The sequence below is a fragment of the Heterocephalus glaber genome, unplaced genomic scaffold (genome assembly GCF_053883595.1).
Source record: "Heterocephalus glaber isolate CG9 unplaced genomic scaffold, H.glaber_assembly_v1.0 deba00000546, whole genome shotgun sequence".
NCBI classification, from domain to species: domain Eukaryota; kingdom Metazoa; phylum Chordata; class Mammalia; order Rodentia; family Bathyergidae; genus Heterocephalus; species Heterocephalus glaber.
In genome coordinates, this window is record NW_028258147.1 from 41885096 (window position 1) to 41904125 (window position 19030).

The 19030-nt window shown below is 34.8% G+C and overlaps 1 protein-coding gene across 19 annotated transcripts in view; it reads right to left on the reverse strand.

Moving 5' to 3' along the window:
- The window catches only part of Agtpbp1 (ATP/GTP binding carboxypeptidase 1), a 205994-nt gene that overhangs the window by 57249 nt on the left and 129715 nt on the right, over positions 1-19030 (reverse strand). For all 19 annotated transcript variants that reach the window (XM_087204808.1, XM_087204799.1, XM_087204794.1 and 16 more), the window contains 3 exons: positions 18275-18358; positions 16654-16740; positions 16401-16549 (listed from right to left, as the gene is read on the reverse strand). In XM_087204808.1, the coding sequence (XP_087060934.1) occupies positions 16401-16549; positions 16654-16740; positions 18275-18358 (320 nt within the window). The remainder of the gene's footprint in view (positions 1-16400; positions 16550-16653; positions 16741-18274; positions 18359-19030) is intronic.

The window sequence follows — 19030 nt, forward strand, 5'->3', positions numbered from 1 at the left end:
GGACTAAGTTCTTAAACCAGTGAAATCAAAACTAACTCCAGGTAGTGCCATGACAGACTTGCAGGACACCCACCAGTATCTGAGGAGCAGGAAAACAGGAAGTTGTGGGGGACTCCTAAACATTTGTCACAGAAGTGCTGAAAATAGTCTGAGAAGTTGGAAGTGTATGAAGAGAAAGAAAAAAACTCTTCGCTAAACTAACAATATGCATTAAAATTATGTTGCCTGCAAATAATATTATTTTCCAACTACTCATGAAAATGAAAACTGCCCATATGTTAAGCCATAGAAATTATCACAAATCATAAACTCTACACATATATAAACAGTGGATTAAAATTTGAAAGTAATAAGAAAGTTTTAACCAAAACACACTAGCCAAGTAAAAATATGAGCCCTTCCCTAAATAATTGTTGAGTAAAAAAGGAACTACATATATATATATATAAAAACTATATACACATAAAATATAACAAGCAATATAAAAATAATAAAGAGATCATAATGTTAAAATGTGCGGGGATACAATTAAGTTGTAATCAAAGGCAAATTCAAAACCTAAAATGCTTCATTACACAATAATAAATTTAAGTTAAAAAAACTACAATATAGGAAAGGGAAAAAATGAACATCCAGGGAAGTAGAGGAAGAAACTAATCAACAAAAATAAAGACTTCTAAAGAAAATGAATAAACCAAAACCCAGGTTTTTGGATAACAAAGCAACAAAACAAAATTATGCACACACACACAAACACAAAAACCAAGCAAGGGAATAAACAAGTACACAGATGGCAAGTGCCACACATAAATTTTTGCTACCAAATTTTGAAAATCTAAATGTCATTCATGTAAGAAAATATAAATTATCAACTCTGATTCAATAAAAATTAGAAAACCACATTAGACTGAGTCATAGAAAATAATGAAAAACATCCTCAAGCACCTCTCTCACCCAAAAAAAGGCAAAATCCCACAGTTTTAGAGACATCTTCTTTCCAAATTTCATGAAAATACATTACTGTTATTTAGACTTCTCCAGAACGTAGTGTAGGGAAGTAAAACCTTCTCAACTTAAATGTTCAAAGTTATCAACAGCCTGCTTCTAACAGGACAGAGATAACTCTCGAAATGACCTGTCTAAATTGACCAATAATGGAAACATAAACACAAACAAACCAAGCAAAAATACAAACAAAATACTAACAAATCAAAAATAGTTGTGCCAGGCATGGTGGCACATGCCTGTAATCCCAGACCTCAGGAGGATGAGGGAAGAGGATCACCACGAGTTTGAAAACAGCCTGGGCTACATAGTGAGTTCAGGGCCAGTCTAAACTATAAAGTGAGACCCTCTCTCAAAAAAAAAAAAGTTCTATATTGAGAGATCAAATTACTTAGTCAAATAGACTTATTCCAGAAACTCAAGGACAGTTAATGTTAGAAACACTATTAATATGTCAAGAGGTCATATAGCATTTTATAGCTACAGATATTGATAAAGGCCAAAAATTAAAAATTCTAACTTTTAGGGAACAGGGATTTAGCTCAGTGGCACCACATCTACCTTGCAAGTGCAAGGTCCTGAGTTCAATCCCTGGTACCTCAAAAAAAATTTTTTAATCTAATTTTTAGAACTAGTAAAAATAGAACTTCTTTATTGTGAGAAAAAATACCTCAAGACAAGATAAACACACTTAATGTAAATATCAGTAGCATTCCCATAAGTCAAAATAAAGATGTAAAATGTCTCAATTTTTGAATATTCTTACAGTTTTATGCAAAAACAATGAAATAATGAACTGTACAAGAGAACTATGACTAACAGATTTTAGTTACTTACCAAGAAAATACATGTTAACAAGCGAGCAATGATGGGAACTGATAAAATCTTTAGAGGACGATTTTCAAGCAAATAGATATACAATTTTCTTTTAAGTAGTAACATTTTGAAATAGAGAGGAATATCCTTTCATAATAAAAACAAAAAAATTGGTCCGTCCCACCACTCTTGGCCCAGAGGAAGGGGCTTTCAGGCCGCTGTCCGTCCCACCAATCCCAGCCCAGAGCTAGGGGCTTCTGGACGGCCATCCATCCCGCTGCTCCTGGACCAGAGGAAGGGGCTTCTGAGCCACTGTCCCACCTCTCCCAGCTCAGAGGAGGGGAGACTCGCAGGCACCAACAGCACCCCCTCCACAGGTTGAAATGAGAAGACACGGAAATGAGTCGCAAAACCAGACTTCCAGATGGCCTACAGCAACCTCAAAGGGAAATGACATGGAACACTCTGATTCTCAACCACCTGGACCCACTGAACTGGCAACAAAAGAGGATCTGGAAAAAGTGAAATCAGAAATAATTTCTCAGATAACAGCAAAGATTGTGCTCATAGTGCAAGACATGATTAATAAATCTAGAGAGGAGCTGAGGAACATGATAGAATCCCAACACTGGAAAATGTAGGAACCCATAAAACAGATGCAAATAGATTTCCAGGAGATGGAAAACTCCACTGAAAGTCTACACAGCAGAATGAGCCAATGTGAGGACAGAATTTCAGATACAAAAGATAAGATTGCAATTAGTGACCAGGAAAAGAAAAATTGCGTCAAAATTATAAGGGAACATGAGAAATCAATCCAGCAGCTGCTAGACGATGCAAAGAAGAATAACATAAGACTGACTGGAGTCAAAGAAGAAACAGGAGAGAGTGCAGGCAACATAAAAAAACTACCCACAGAAGTAATGGCAGAAAACTTCCCCAGCAGGACAAAAGAACTTGACATACAGATAAGTAAGGCATATAGGACACCAAAAAGCCTCCATCAAAAAAAAAAAACTACACAAAGACATATAATTGTTAAGATTCCAGAAATGCAATAGAACAACAAAATTCTACAAGCAGTTAGAGAAAAGAAATCACATAAAAAGGAAAGCCCATCAGAATCACAGCAGACTTCTTAACACAAACCCTCAAGGCAAGAAGAGCTGGGACGTATTCCAAGCCCTAAAAGAAAACAGCCTCCAACCCAGATTGATGTACCCTGCAAAACTATCTTTCAAAATGGATGGAAAAATAAGATACTTTCATGACAAAGAGCACCTTAGGAAGTTCGAGAATACAAAACCAGCACTCTAAAAAATTATAGAAACTATCCTAGGAACAATGAGGATCACAACCCCAGGAAGCAAATGAGAATGAACCCATCTGGCATGACAAGAAATTAAATGTAAAGGGGGAGAATCCAACAAAAAAGAAAAAGTCATGACAATGATAAGTCAATACGTTTCATTTATAACCATCAATGTTAATGGTCTCAATTCACCAATCAAAAGAAACAGACTGGCAGAATGGGTCAAGAAGCAAAATCCAACAATATGCTCCATACAAGAAACACACTAAATTCAAAATGAAGCTCACAGACTGAAAGTTAAAGAGTGGAAAACAATACTCCATGCGACGGGAACCCAAAAAAAAACCAGGAGTAGCTATCCTTTTTGCAGATCAAGTAGATTTCAAGCCAACACTGATTAAGAGAGAAGAAGAAGGACACTACATCCTTGTAAAGGGAACAATCCAAGAGAAAGAGATGACAATCATAAATATCTATGCACCAAACACTAGTGCACCCAACTATATAAAACAAATACTAACGGACATGAAAAGTCATATATGCACTAATACAATTGTAGTGGGGGACCTCAACACCCCACTGTCACAAATACATAGATCAACTAGACTAAAAATAAGTAATGAAATGCTAGAACTCAATTGAACTCTTGAACAAATGATCTTAACAGATGTTTACAGAGTCTTCCACCCCACTAAATCAGAATACACATTCTTCTCAGCTGCACATGGGTCATTCTCCAAAATAGACCACATACTCACACATAGAACATGTTTAAGTAAGTGCAAAGGAACTGAAGTTATCCCCTGTATATTATCAGACCATAGTGCAAGGAAATTGGAGATCCATAGCAAAAGAAACAAAAAATTTCATAAACACGTGGAAATTGAAAAACACACTTCTGAATAACCAATGGGTCACTGAGGAAATTAAAGAAGAAATCAGAGAGTTCCTTCAATTAAATGACAATGACAATACAACATATCAGAATCTATGGGATACAATGAAAGCAGTCTTATGAGGGAAATTCACAGGAGTGAATACACATATTAGGAAAACAGAATGAGCCCAATTAAACAACCTGATGCTGCACCTCAAGCTTCTAGAAAAAGAAGAGCAGGACAAACCCAAAGCTCATACAAGGGAGGAAATTATAAAGATTAGAGGAGAAATAAATGCAATAGAGACTAAGAGAACAATACAAAACATCAATGAAGCCAAGAGTTGGTTCTTTGAAAGAATCAACAAAATTGACAAACCTTTAGCCAACCTTGTCAGAAAAAGGAAAGAAAAGGCCCAAATCCATGCAGTTAGGAATGAAAAGGGTGAAATTACAACAGACCCAGCAGAAATCCAGAGGATCATCAATACCTACTTCCAGAACCTATACGCCAATAAGATGGACAACACAGAAGAAATGGACAGATTCCTAGATACATATGAATTACCAAAGTTGAACAAAGAAGACCTAAAAGTTCTGAACAACCCAATATCAACCAATGAAATTGAAAACATAATTTAAAACTTATCAAATGAGAAAAGCCCAGGCCCTGGTGGCTTCACTGCTGAATTCTTCAAGATATTTAGAGAGGAACTACTGCCACTACTGTTTAAACTCTTCAATGAAATTGAAAGGGAAGTAATACTCCCAAATTTATTCCTGGAAGCAAGTATCACCTTGATCCCCAAAGCAGAGAAAGACCCAACTGAAAAGGAGAACTATAGGCCAATCTCACTAATGAACATAGATGTAAAAATCCTTAATAAGATACTGGCAAACAGAATGCAGAAGATCATCAAGAAGATCATACACCCTGATCAAGTGGGATTCATCCCAGGGATGCAGGGATGGTTCAACACACACAAATCAAGCAATGTAATACACTAAATCAATAGAGCCAAGGACAAAAACTATATGATTATCTCCAAAGACACAGAAAAAGCATTTGACAAAATCCAACACGCATTTATGATAAAAACCCTACAAAAAGTTGAAACAGATGGTCTCTACCTCAAACTGATAAAAGCCATCTATGAAAAGCCAACAAGCAGCATCACACTAAATGGTCAAAAACTGAAATCCTTCACATTAATATCAGGAACAAGACAAGGATGTCCACTATCACCACTTTTGTTCAATATAGATCTGAAAACATTAGCCACGGCAATTAGACAAGAGAAAGAAATAAAAGGAATAAAGATAGGTAATGAAGAAGTCAAATTGTCATTATTTGCAGATGACATGATACTCTATATAGAAGACCCCAAGAACTCCACCAAAAGTCTTCTAGACTTAATAATCAAATTCAGTAAAGTAGCTGGATACAAGATCACACAAAAATCAATAGCTTTCCTCTACACCAATGACAGACTCACTGAGAGTGAAATAGGGCAAATCATTCCTTTCACAATAGCATCCAAAAAACTGAAATACCTAGGAATCAACCAAACAAAAGAAATCAAAGACCTCTTCTGTGAAAACTATAGCACTCTGAAAAGAGAGATCAAAGATGATATCATCAAAGACATCCCCTGCTCCTGGGTAGGAAGGATTAATATAGTGCAAATGGCCATACTTCCAAAACTGCTATATACATTTAATGCAATTCCAATTGAGATCCCAGCAGCATACTTCATGGACCTTGAGAAAACAATCCAAAAATTCATTTGGAACAAGAAGAGACCCAGAATAGCAAAAGCAATTCTAGGTAACAGAGACATGGCAGGGGTTATCACAATCCCCAACTTGCAACTATACTACAAAACTAATGTGATAAAAACAGCATGGTACGGGCAACGAAACAGACCTGAGGACCAGTGGAACAGATTAGAAGATGCAGAAACAACTCCAGACATACTCAGCCATCTCATCTTAGATAAAGGAGCCAAACACCCTCACTGGAGGAAAGATAGCCTCTTTAATAAATGGTGCTGGAAAAATTGGGCTTCAACTTGCCAAAGATTAAAGCTAGACCTATATCTCTCACCATGCACTAAACTAAAATCAAAATGGATTAAAGGTCTAAAGTTTAAAACAGAAACTCTGAACCAGTTGGAACAGAGGTTAGGTAGAACTCTTGAAGACATTGGTGTAGGAAAAGATTTTATGAACAAAACCTCAGTTGCCCATGAACTAGCACTAACAATCAACAAGTGGGATCTCTTCTTATTAAAAAGCTTCTGCACAGCAAGAGAAACCACCAGCAGTGTGAAGAGACAACCCACAATGTGGAAAAAAAATCTTCACCTACTGTTCCTCAGACAAAGGTCTACTATCTCGACTCTATAAAGAACTTAAAAAGATCAGACCTCCCAAATTTAAAGACCCAATCTGAAAATGGGCATCTGAAATGAACAGTCATTTCTCAGACAAAGAAGTAGAAATAGCAAATAAATACATGAAAAAATGTTCAACATCACTGGTCTTTCGAGAGATGCAAATGAAAACAACACTGAGATTCCACCCCACTCCAGAAAGAATGGCTGCTACCATGAAATCAACCAATAACAAATGCTGGTGAGGTTATGGGGAAAGAGAAACACTGCTCCACTGCTGGTGGGAGTGTAGACTGGTGCAAGCACTGTGAAAATCAGTATGGAGATACCTCAAAGAACTAGGACTGGAAGTCTCATTTGACCCAGCTATTCCTGTGCTGGGTATCTTCCCCAAAGAATTAATGACATACGGGCACCCATGTTCATGGCAGCACAATTTGTAATAGCTAAAACTTGGAAACAGCCCAAATGCCCATAAACTGGAGACTGCATAAAGAAAATATGGAGTTTTTTATAAAATGGAGTACTACTCAGCCATCAAAAAGTGAGAAATTGGGCCAGGGATTTAGCTCAGTGGTTTCAACACCTGCTATGCAAGCGCAAGGACCCGAGTTTGATCCCCAATACCAAAAAAAAAAAAGTGAGAAATTAGAGACATTTATAGCTAAATGGATGCACATTGAGGTAATACTCTTAAGTGAAATAAATAGGACACACATGTATAAATACCAAATAGCTTCTCTGGTGTGAGAAACTGAAAGTGTAAACAAGGACTAAAATGTATAGTAGATAATCTGAAACAGAAAGAAAAGGGGCAAAGGGGAAGGGGAAGTGGGAGGGCTAGGGGAAGGGATAGAAGGGAATGGGCTAACTATGAGAAAATGGAAAAATGGAAACAAAATCTTTGTAAATAGGGAGGGATGGAGGGGTTGAAGGGAAGGCTGGGCAAGGGTGAAAAATAAGAACAAAGGTGGATTATGTAAAGGTGCAAATTTCCAATGATGGATGTCATTATATTGTATACCTAAAATGTACCAATGATTAGAATGAATAATCAGTAATGCAAAATAAGAAGAAAAGGTCCAAAGGGGTAGGGGTAGTGGGAGGGGCAGGGGAAAGGAAAGAAGGGAAAGGAAAAATGATGAGAAATGGAAAAAATGGAAACAAAGTCTTTGTAAGTAGGGAAGAGTGGAGGGGATGAAGGGAGGGCTAGGAATGGGGAAAAAATAAGAACCAAGATGCATCATGTAAAGGTACAGTTCCCAATGAGAAATGTTAATGTATTGTATACCTAAAATGTACCAATAAAAGAATTTAAGTAATAAAAAAGATTAAGAATAAAGGTAAATAGAAATACATAAAACCTATGAAAAGGGAACTAAAAAATTATAGGTGAGGGCACAAAAAACATGAATAAACAATATATCATATTCTTTAGTCGCAAAACATAAAAAATTTTCTCCTAATTTACTTTATGAATTTAATCCAATGGTAACTTTTAGAAATCATAAAATTATTGTGAATAATATTTATAATAAACTTCAGGAAAAATAAATAGGTAGGGGAGGAGACCTGCCACTGCAGAGGTCAAACTGCAAACTCCTAGCTGGCTCTACACATTGGTTCCCCTCAGGACAGGGCTACAGAGGCAACTACCAAACAAAAACCTGATCAAGAATGAGGCCAATGCCCTGGAGAAGGGTAAGTCAAGAAGAGCTGGCTGCTTTAGGAAGAAATAACCGATGGGCAGCACTAGACCCAAGGAAGGCCCACAGCTGGTGTAAACTAAAAACTAGTGTGGGATTTTATCGCTAAAGTGACTTCTTCACAGCGGGACAGAATTGGACACGAAATCAGCGTAACAACTGCCATATTACCAGAAAGAGTTTAATCAGACATTTTGGGAAGGGGCTGATTGTGTGGGACTGAGGCACAAAACACCTATACCACAGTTTCACTCTAAGACTAAAGTGTTATCCTACCACAGAGACTGGGTGAGAATCAGTCTTGGGAAATAGACACAGAGAGGGTGAGGGCTAGACATAGATCCACTGAGACACCCTGACAAGTTCAAGCTCAGGCCAGGAAGGACACAGAGCCTACATTCCAAGATGGAAGGTCAGGTTTGGTGGGTGTGGCTTTCAGAGGTGCCTGGATCTGAAAGTGATAGCACTGAGTGCAACAGTCTGCTTGAGCCCCTACCCTACTGCCTACATCCAGTGGAGACTGGTACTTTAATTGCACCCATGTCTACCAGTGTGAGTGGGAATGCCACAGTCTGAGGTTTAGAGATAGGGAGACCTCTTGACCTCACAAACCCACAGGATGTAAAGTAGGGCAAAGAGGACTGTGACTTCCTAAATTCCAAAGACTATAGGTTCTGGAACGAAATCACTCATTTGGAATGCAATAAAACCTTGGATTGCAAGCAATTTGTTCAGGGAGTGCTCCACAAGACATACAAACCTTTCTAATGAATTTCAACTTGATCAATCAGTGATGTCTTGCAATATGAGCAGTATAAACTAGTAAAACTCTATGGAAATGAGTAAGGAGATAATTCTTTAAGACTAAAACAAAAAATTCTAGTCAATTCAGCTATTCCCTTTCCAGATATCTTCCTGCAAGAGTCGAAGTTATCATATTGCCCTGATACATGCATACTTGTGTTTATAGCAGCACTATTTATAATAGTTAAATCTTAGAAATAGCTTATATACCCATAAACAGATGAATGGATAAAGAAAATGTGGTATTTATACACAGTAGAATACCACTCTTTCACAAAGAACGATAAACTTGATGCATTTGTAGGTAAATGGATGCAACTTAAGAGCATATTAAGTAAATAAATCAGAAACACAAACTTAAATATTACATGGTTTTTCTTATATGAGAAACCAAAAATATAAATAAAGAGCAAAATAAAAGGTACAGTAATAGGAAGTAGGGAGTTTTTTTTTTTTCAAATGGGAAGGGGACAAGAGATGGAGGGAGAGGGTGGAGGGTAAGGAAAAGAGTTAAGAAAAAGAATTGAAGGGAAAACATGGAAATAGAGCTTTTGCAAATGGTAAGGGGACCAAGAGGTGGAAGGGGCAGGGAGGCATGTGAGGGGTATAAGACAAAAGAAGAATTAAGATGTGCTATGTACCTATACCAACTCCCCACAATAAATGTGATCATTAGGTACTGCAAACACGTACTAATAAAATAAGAAATGGAAATATTAGCAAAACAGAGAAGACAGAAAGAAAAAAGAAATAAGTAGAAAAAGTTTTAAAATTGCTTTGGAAAAAAACTATAGAATGTTAAACTATATTAGAAAATTAAAACATTTTTTAAAGTAGTACTAGAGCAACACAAAAAGAATGCAAATGTATAGTTAGAGCCACGGCTTATGAGAACTATGGCATTTTCAGACCAAAGGAGACACACAATATGACTAAAAGGTCAAAATAATTCAAAAAGTAAGGAATTAATGAGGAAATTATGGTGATAATTTAACCAATTTCTAAATTATTGTTCCTAACCTGACCATTTTCTGACCAACTGCTAAAAGACAGAAACAGATGTATGATGTTTTCCAAGATGTTTCCCATGTTTCCTCGGAAATGGGTCAAATACACAGTCGCAAATGAATTATAAATGTGAAATGTTTGTCAAATACCTCAATACAGTGAACCCTTAACTTACAAACTCAATCAGTTCCCAAGGGCTTGTTATAACTCAAGTTGGTTGTAAGTCAATACAGCTGAGATCTGGATGTTTACCTGAGTACATGCTATAGATAGCATGAGCCAGATGAATCTTCCATTAACCTAATTAACCCAGGATGTTCATACATCAGGCCTGTTGTAACTTGAGAGTCCACTGTATATTTCTCAGCAACACTTTAAAACTCTTTGGTAAAAGAGTGAGTTCAGCTGTAGCCACTTAACTACTAAGACTAGTATTAAGCTAAATTCCAATTCACAGAAAATACCAAAATAAACTCAAATGGATAAAGTCAAATAGAAACAGTGAAGCCATGCTATCCAATGCATTTCAAAAAGGCTGAACTAATTTAACATTTCTACCAACGCCATACTACCCACTTTCCCTAGTCTTCAGCAACACATTCATTCTTTTCCAGACATTCTACTTCAAGGAATTCATGGCAAAGCAATAATCAGAAACACACATGAAAACAAATATGCAATTTAAAATATTAGCTCATAACTTTGATGTTGAAAAAGATAAATCTTTACCAATGTTTTTTCACTTAATCAATTTTACTATAACTGAATAAAGTATTACACAGGGATTATTAATCATATTGCTAAATAATATTTAATGGTACAAGGAAATTTTTTTGATTGTGAGATAAAAAGTGTTACAAATGAGTTTTCATACTTACCCAAATCCATAAAAGGATAAAGTTTAATTTTAAAATCATGTGAATGCAAACAAGCTTAAGGATAGATAGTAAATGTTAAAGTATGAGGATTTGGGGATTTTTTTCCCTTTTCTTCCTACAATTTCTTTTCTAAACTGTATAATTTACCAAAGTGCCCATTTTAAGATCCATAATTTTATAATAAACTGCATTTATAGTTTGCCTACAGATAAATGTATTCCACTTTTATGAATTTGTAACTAAACAAATGCACAAACATTTATGAATAGCAACATTCATCTCAGCAATATCAAAACCAGAAAGTGACTGGAAACAATTTAAATGTAGGAGAAAGAAAGATTTGGATGTAAACAAGTTAGAGTGCCTCCATATGGGGTCCATTAACTGATTCAGAGGAATATTTAATGACCAGAAAAATATTGAGATATAATGTGTAATTAAAATACAGAATATGAAATGGCATGGTTATCAGCTTTATTTTATAACTGTGGATGTATAAAGCACATACAAAATTATTTAAAAAGATGGTTTGAAACAGAGAATGTTAAATTCATTACCTCTGGACAATGTTTTTTTTTCAATGATTTAATTTTCTTCTTAACACTGTTCTGTTTTCCAAATTCTCTACAAAGCAAGTTTGAGAAGTGTAACATACATACAATAATATCCAAAGGAGAAAAGGGAAGAAGAGGAAATTTTAAAATATAGCAACCATCTGTCCTAATACTTCAAGTTCATCTCAGTTACAAAATCTCGTTCACTTTTAAATTTCAAATAGCACTAAGGGAAGAGATTATTTTATCTACCACATGGAAGTGTGGTTTCTTTTAAATAAAGAAATATGGTTCAAAATGCATATTTTTTATTTTAAAATGTAAGATTTTCAGTAAGTTTTAAATGGTCTCAGTACTATTTTTTAAAGTGAATAAATATACTCCATAAAATACATCTATTTATACACTATTTTGATTATTACATCAGGAATAAATGTCTTAATATTTTCCTCTTAGGAAGCACCCAAAATACAAGATTACATTTACTTCACTGCTCTTTTCTCCAATGAAAATACTATCTTAGCATATATTTATGAGTTAAATAGTGAAAACAGTAGGTATCGTTACTTATTTTGATAATATTTTGAGTGAATTTCAATTAAGGTAATTTTTGAAGTTATATGAAGGTTTAAGTTCAACAAACAAATGTTTCTACAAAATATCACATTCAATCATTAGTAGTTATACACTAAAATCACAAAAAATAAAGTGTGAAACAGATTATCAAGCATATTCCTATCACTCCACTAAATCATTACTGAAGTTTTACACTATACACATTTAAAAGAATAATTTAAAATTAACTTCAAACATTTTAAAATCTCTGAAAATTATTTATAACTAAACCAGATGTTCTACTACCTAATCTTCCCTAAAATTACTGCATCAAATAAATGTCTCTGACCAAAGCTTTTATCCCATACATGCAAAGTGATTCTAGAGTATACTATTTCCTATTTTCCACATACATAATGAAAATTAGGAACAACCTCTTCAGCTCTTAAAAGCTTTAATTTTCAGAAATGCCCCCTTAACAAGGATCATCATACTATTAACATCACGTTAATAACTTAGAGAAGTTACTTGAAGCAGATGATATAGTATTTCATGCCTCTGTTGTTAAAAGCTTTTCAATCTTTACAATAAATGATTGAGACTTCTAAGATTCTGTAGCTTGTTATATATTTTCTCCTCAACCTCCAAAATAAATCTGTTCTCTATATGCCAGAAAAATATTTAACACAACAATTTTCTGTTACTGGAAAAAATACTTGAGATGTGATAAATGCACATATTAAGTATACACAGTTACATTGTCTTCCAAAGATATGGTTTGACGATAAATACCAAATGCCAAATATTTGTACTAAATACAAAAGCTTTAAATGAAGCTATATATTTAAAATTTTTCCTGGCACAACACTGATGTTTTTCAAAAATAGTCTTCTGAGAAAAGCAGTACAGAAAACCAATGGAAAAATAATCTGGTTGGTAAAACTCTAGCTAGACTAACAAAGAACGAGAGAGAAGACACAAATATCAATAGTTTGGATGAAATAGGGAATGTTAATACACGCACTGTAGACATCAAAATAGCAATAAAAGAATACCACAAACAATTTATTCACAACTTAGAAATGAATGAATTTCTTTTTTTTTTAAACAGAAAATTTTCCATTTATTATCCTGTTCAAATACCATTGTCTATTTCTTGGCTACATAAAGTTCATATAACTTTTCTAGTCACTTTCAAGGTATTTCCACATTGGAAACTATACTCAAGGCCCATTTTTGCAGGCAGATCTTAATTCATTTTACTGACATACTGTTTTCAATTCCAGACTCACTGCTGTATCTTATGTTCTACATTTCTTGGGTTCTACTTTTCTCCATGAAATATATTACTTTTTATTAAAATTCTTTTACTGGTACATTTTAGGTAGACAACACAATTACATTTCTCATTGGGAATTGTACCTTACATAATGCATCTTGGTTCTTATTTTTTCCCCATTCCTAGCCCTCCCTTCACACCCTCCACCCTTCCCTACTTACAAAGACTTTGTTTCCATTTCTCATCATTTTTCCTTTCCCTTCTTTCCTTTCCCCTGCCCCTCCCACTACCCCTACCCCTTTGGACCTTTGCTTCCTATTTTGCATTATCGATTATTCATTCTAATCATTGGTACATTTTAGGTATACAATATAATGACATTCATCATTGGAAATTTGCACCTTTACATAGTCTCTCTTGGTTCTTATTTTTCACCCTTGCCCAGCCTTCCCTTCAACCCCTCCATTCCTCCCTATTTACAAAGATTTTGTTCCTATTTTTCCATTTTCTCATAGTAATCCCATTCCCTTCTATCCTTTCCCCTAGCCCTCCCACTTCCTTCCCCTTTGCCCCTTTTCTTCCTATTTCACATTACCCATTATAAGTTTTAGTCCTTATTTACACTTTCAGTTTCTCACACCAGAGAAACTATTCGGAATTTATACATGTGTGTCCTATTTATTTCACTTAAGAGTATCGCCTCAATGTGCATCCACTTAGCTATAAATGTCTCTAATTTCTCAGTTTTGATGGCTGAATAGTACTCCATTTTATAAAAAAGCCACATTTTCTTTATCCAATCTCCAGTTGATGGGCATTTGGGCTGTTTCCAAGTTTTAGCTATCACAAACTGTGCTGCTATGAACATGGGTGCACATATATCACTGTGGTATGATTCTTTTAATTCTTTGGGGAAGATCCCCAGCAGTGGAATAGCGGGGTCAAATGGGACTTCCAGTCCTAGTTCTTTGAGGTATCTCCATACTGATTTCCACAGTGCTTGCACCAGTCTACACTCCCACCAGCAGTGGAGCAGGGTTCCTCTTTCCCCACAGCCCCACCAGCATTTGTTATTGGTTGATTTCATGATAGCAGCCATTCTTTCTGGAGTGAGGTGGAATCTCAGGGTTGTTTTCATTTGCATCTCTCCAATGACCAGTGATGTTGAACATTTTTTCATGTATTTATTTGCTGTTTCTACTTCTTTGTCTGAGAAATGTCTGTTCATTTCAGATGCCCATTTTTGGATTGGGTCTTTAAATTTGGGAGGTCTGATCTTTTTAAGTTGTTTATAGATTTGAGATAGTAGACCTTTGTCTGAGGAACAGCAGGTGAAGATTTTTTCCCACATTGTGGGTTGTCTCTTCACACTGCTGGTGGTTTCTCTTGCTGTGCAGAAGCTTTTTAATAAGAAGAGATCCCACTTGTTGATTGTTTGTGCTAGTTCACAGGCAACTGAGGTTTTGTTCATAAAATCTTTTCCTACACCGATGTCTTCAAGAGTTCTACCTAACCTCTGTTCCAACTAGTTCAGAGTTTCTATTTTAATATTTAGATCTTTAATCCATTTTGATTTTAGTTTAGTGCATGGTGAGAGATATAGGTCTAGCTTTAATCTTTGGCAAGTTGAAGTCCAATTTTTCCAGCACCATTTATTAAAGAGGCTATCTTTCTTCCAGTGAGGGTGTTTGGCTCCTTTATTGAAGATGAGATGGCTGAGTGTGTCTGGAGTTGTTTCTGCATCTTCTAATCTGTTCCACTGGTCCTCAGGTCTGTTTCTTTGCCAGTACCATGCTGTTTTTATCATAGTAGCTTTGTAGTATAGTTGCAGGTTGGGGATTGTGATACCCCCTGAAATGTCTCTGTTACCTAGAATTGCTTTTGCTGTTCTGGGTCTCTTCTTGTTCCAAATGAATTTTTGGATTGTTTTCTCAAGGTCCATGAAGTATGCTGCTGGGATCTCAATTGGAATTGCATTAAATCTATATAGCAGTTTTGGAAGTATGGCCATTTGCACTATATTAATCCTTCCTACCCAGGAGCAGGGGATGTCTGTCCATTTTCTGATATCATCTTCAATCTCTCTTTTCAGAGTGCCATAGTTTTCAGAGAAGAGGTCTTTGATTTCTTTTGTTAGCTTGATTCCTAGGTATTTCAGTTTTTTGGATGCTATTGTGAAAGGAATGATTTGCCCTATTTCTCTCTCAGTGAGTCTGTCATTGGTGTAGAGGAAAGCTATTGATTTTTTATGTGTTGGCCTTGTAACCAGCTACTTGACTGAATTTGGTTATTAAGTCTAGAAGACTTTTGGTGGAGTTCTTGGGGTCTTCTATATAGAGTATCATGTCGTCTGCAAATAATGACAATTTGACTTCTAAATGAACAAATTTCTAAAAAAGCACAAACTACAGCTCATTCAAACTAAAATAGATAATTTGCATACCCTAACGCTATTAAAGAAATTGATTTTCCGTTTTAAAAGATTTCCAACAAGAAAAACTCTAGGCTCACATGGCTTCACTGGAGAATTATACCAAACATTTTAAGAATTAGCATCACGTCTACACAAGGAGTTACAGAAAATAAGAGGAGGGAACACTTTCTACTAGGTCAGTATTATCATCATGACACCAAAATGAAGGGCGGGATAAAGGAAAGAAAGAAAACTATAGACCAGTATCTCTGAGTATAAATGCCAAAACAATTTTTTTGCTTTTGCTTTTGTTTTTGCAGTTCTGGGGACCAAACCCAGGGCTTAGTACATGTTAGGCAAGTGTTCTACCACAGCCACAACCCCAGCCCAAAAGGCAAACATTCTTACCAAAATAATAACAATCGTATATTACAACCCTGGGGTTTATTCCACAGATTCAATATTCTAAAATCAATCAGAATAACATATGTAAACAAGCTAATGAAGAAAAATCACATAATCTGAGAGCTACTAGAGCATATGCAATCTGTAACTGTATTCACTGTAGATAAAATTAAACATTAAATTTTAAAGGGCTTGCCTATACAAGAGTAACTCTTTGCCAACAAATTAAAACTTAACCTATTTCAAGTTTTGCATAAGTATTTGAATTTTGAAAACTAAAAAAACAAAAGAAATTGAAACATTTTTAAGTTGGTAGAGTTTTTTGGCAAAATTTTTGTCCTATAATTAAGATGTCTGTGTGCCCTCTCAACTAGAAAAGAAAATTTTCTTACCATAATTAAACTGACTGTTGGACTTTTCACAGTTAATGATGTTAAACCTGTAAGCCACACCTGGTCTCATTCCACTGACTTCAAAGTAAAACCACTGATGATAATGATTGCTGTTTATATCGGAGTTAAGAATAAGATCATATTCATTTCTAAAAATGGAAGATAAAGATATCTGATTAAGAATATACTTTTCTTAATAAAATTAAGAAAATACTTGTACATATACAAAATAAGAACATTTTAAATGACTTACTTTCTAATTTGAATTACTTTGCGTAGATTCCCAGATTCAAATTTGGAGTTAAACTTCAAAATATCTCCTTCTTCTGGAATTGTGTAACTAAGTAAGTATTTTAAATTAAGTATATTAAAATACACTGTATTTAAACAAATGATTAAAAAATTACAGATAAAAATATATCATTGTCACATCAATTCATTATTTTTAAAACAAAGACAAAGCAAGTAGAAACTCTATCCAACATTTACAGACCAAAATATTATAATTAAAGACTTGTTCCCACATTTACACTAATAAAAGAACTTTTGCCTCTGTGAACAAATGTCATTTCTAAAATACTGATTATCATATAGAAAAGTCTCATTTTAAAAACTGCATCTGACCTCTACTAAGTAGCAATAATTCTAATAAATTATGAAGTCTGTAGGTAAATTAAGAGAGCTATATTATCTGTTCTTATTTAATTAGCACCAAAAAGTAACACTGTATTCATTTTACATATTTAGTATTTAGTATTTTCTGAGCATCTAGGTGAAGGGTTATGTCTGGTTCTTCTACTATAATAAAAGTTATTGCTATTCTGGAGATTGCATACTATTAGGAGAAAATTAAAGAGTCAAAAAACTCAATGATTTTCTTTAGAAACATTTCAATTAGAAAGAGTATGGGTAGGCCACACCCAGGGTTCTTGACTTTCTATTTTTTAACACATTTGCTCTGTTTATGTGACACAGAATTAAAACACTGAAATCAAAGAGATTTTTTAATAATAGATTTTTCCCCTAATTTTTTTTTCTTTGCAGTGCTGGAGATTGAACCCAGGGCTTTGTGTATGCTGGATAAGTGCTCTCCTACTGAACCACACCCTCGGCCTAGAATATTTTAAATACAGTCATTAGCTTTGACATACCTTTTACTCATATGTCTCTACCAAACCTTTGGAAAAGTTTTCCTCCAAATATGACTGGTAAAATGTGGAATTTCTCCAAAATATCAGAAAGTTGGGAAGAGGAGAAAAACCTACTGAGGGTTAACTGAATTTCTCATTTGAGGGAGTAAATGACTAAACAATATAACATTATTTATAATTATCATTTATTTAATTATATTTAAATCCTAAAATGTGGCATCAGTGATAATCCTAAACAGTAAATGATTAATGCACAAAGGTTCATAAGTAGCTTCAGAGATCAAGTAGATAACTTAAATGACTGAAACAGATTTCCAGTAGCAAAGGTAAGAAGAAAGTACGAACTGTGGAGAATCAGGTCTTTCTCAAGGGGAGATTGATTTGTCGTCCTCAAGAAATATAAAGGCTCAGTATTTCAAGACGAGTCAGTATTTCATGTGCAATCTCCAACTCTTTTAAATGGAGGTAATTTCAGTTTTTAAAAAATACAGCATTAATTTATAATCCTTAAAATCCACCAAAAAACAAACAAAACTCTGTGATACATTCAATTTAAATAAACAAACATGATTTAACATTATTTCCCTGTCACAAGATGAAAAACACAGTAAAGTTAAAGTAGGTGAGAGTTAATTGCAATTTTTCTATCTTTCATAAAAATGTACCATTGCAATTCTACTTTAAAAATAAACTAATAAAATGTTTATTTAAAAGCAGACTTACTTTGGGTTATCTAAGTCATATACCACCCGATCTATGATGTCACTCTGATGTATTAGCCTCTCAATATCTTGGGCAATTTTTGTCCTGAAATCAGAAAAGAGAAATTTGACTAAATTCATTATTATATGCCAACAGTATGCAACTTTTTCCAACATAAATTTAGAATGAAAAATTATAAAATGATAAAAAAATGTTTTAAAAGGATCGTTTCTATTTTGTGTACAAAAATGTATCAGTTCATAAAAAGTAGAAAAAAATTAATATTTATCAGAATCTAAGTTCTAGAAAGTAATCATGCAGAATACAACCATTGTTTAATAGTGGGAACAAAGGAAGGGTGGAAAGAATGGAGGGAGAGAAAAATCTAAAATGTCTTTAGACCTTTCTGCTTAGAAATGGTACAGACTTATTTGTTAGCCCTTAGACAAATACTCTGTGTGTATAATAGCAGATTAGAAGTGATAAAGATCTGACAAGTCAGAGATAACATAAGAACATATTTCAAAACCATTTAGCTGGCAATTTACAAAAATCCCACTGTCAGTCAGTTGGCTCACACTTCTGCAGAGTCCCCCTCTCTCGGTGATGGGAAAGGAAAAGTGAAGGGAGGAAATACTTGGACTTCATTTTCTCCTGAATCAGCCCAACAAAATGAACCCTAACTGGAAAAACCCTAAAATCCCTGCCAATGTCCTAGAACACTCAGCCACCCAAATGACTCACAATGTTCCCCTTCATTATTTAAGCCAAGTAAGA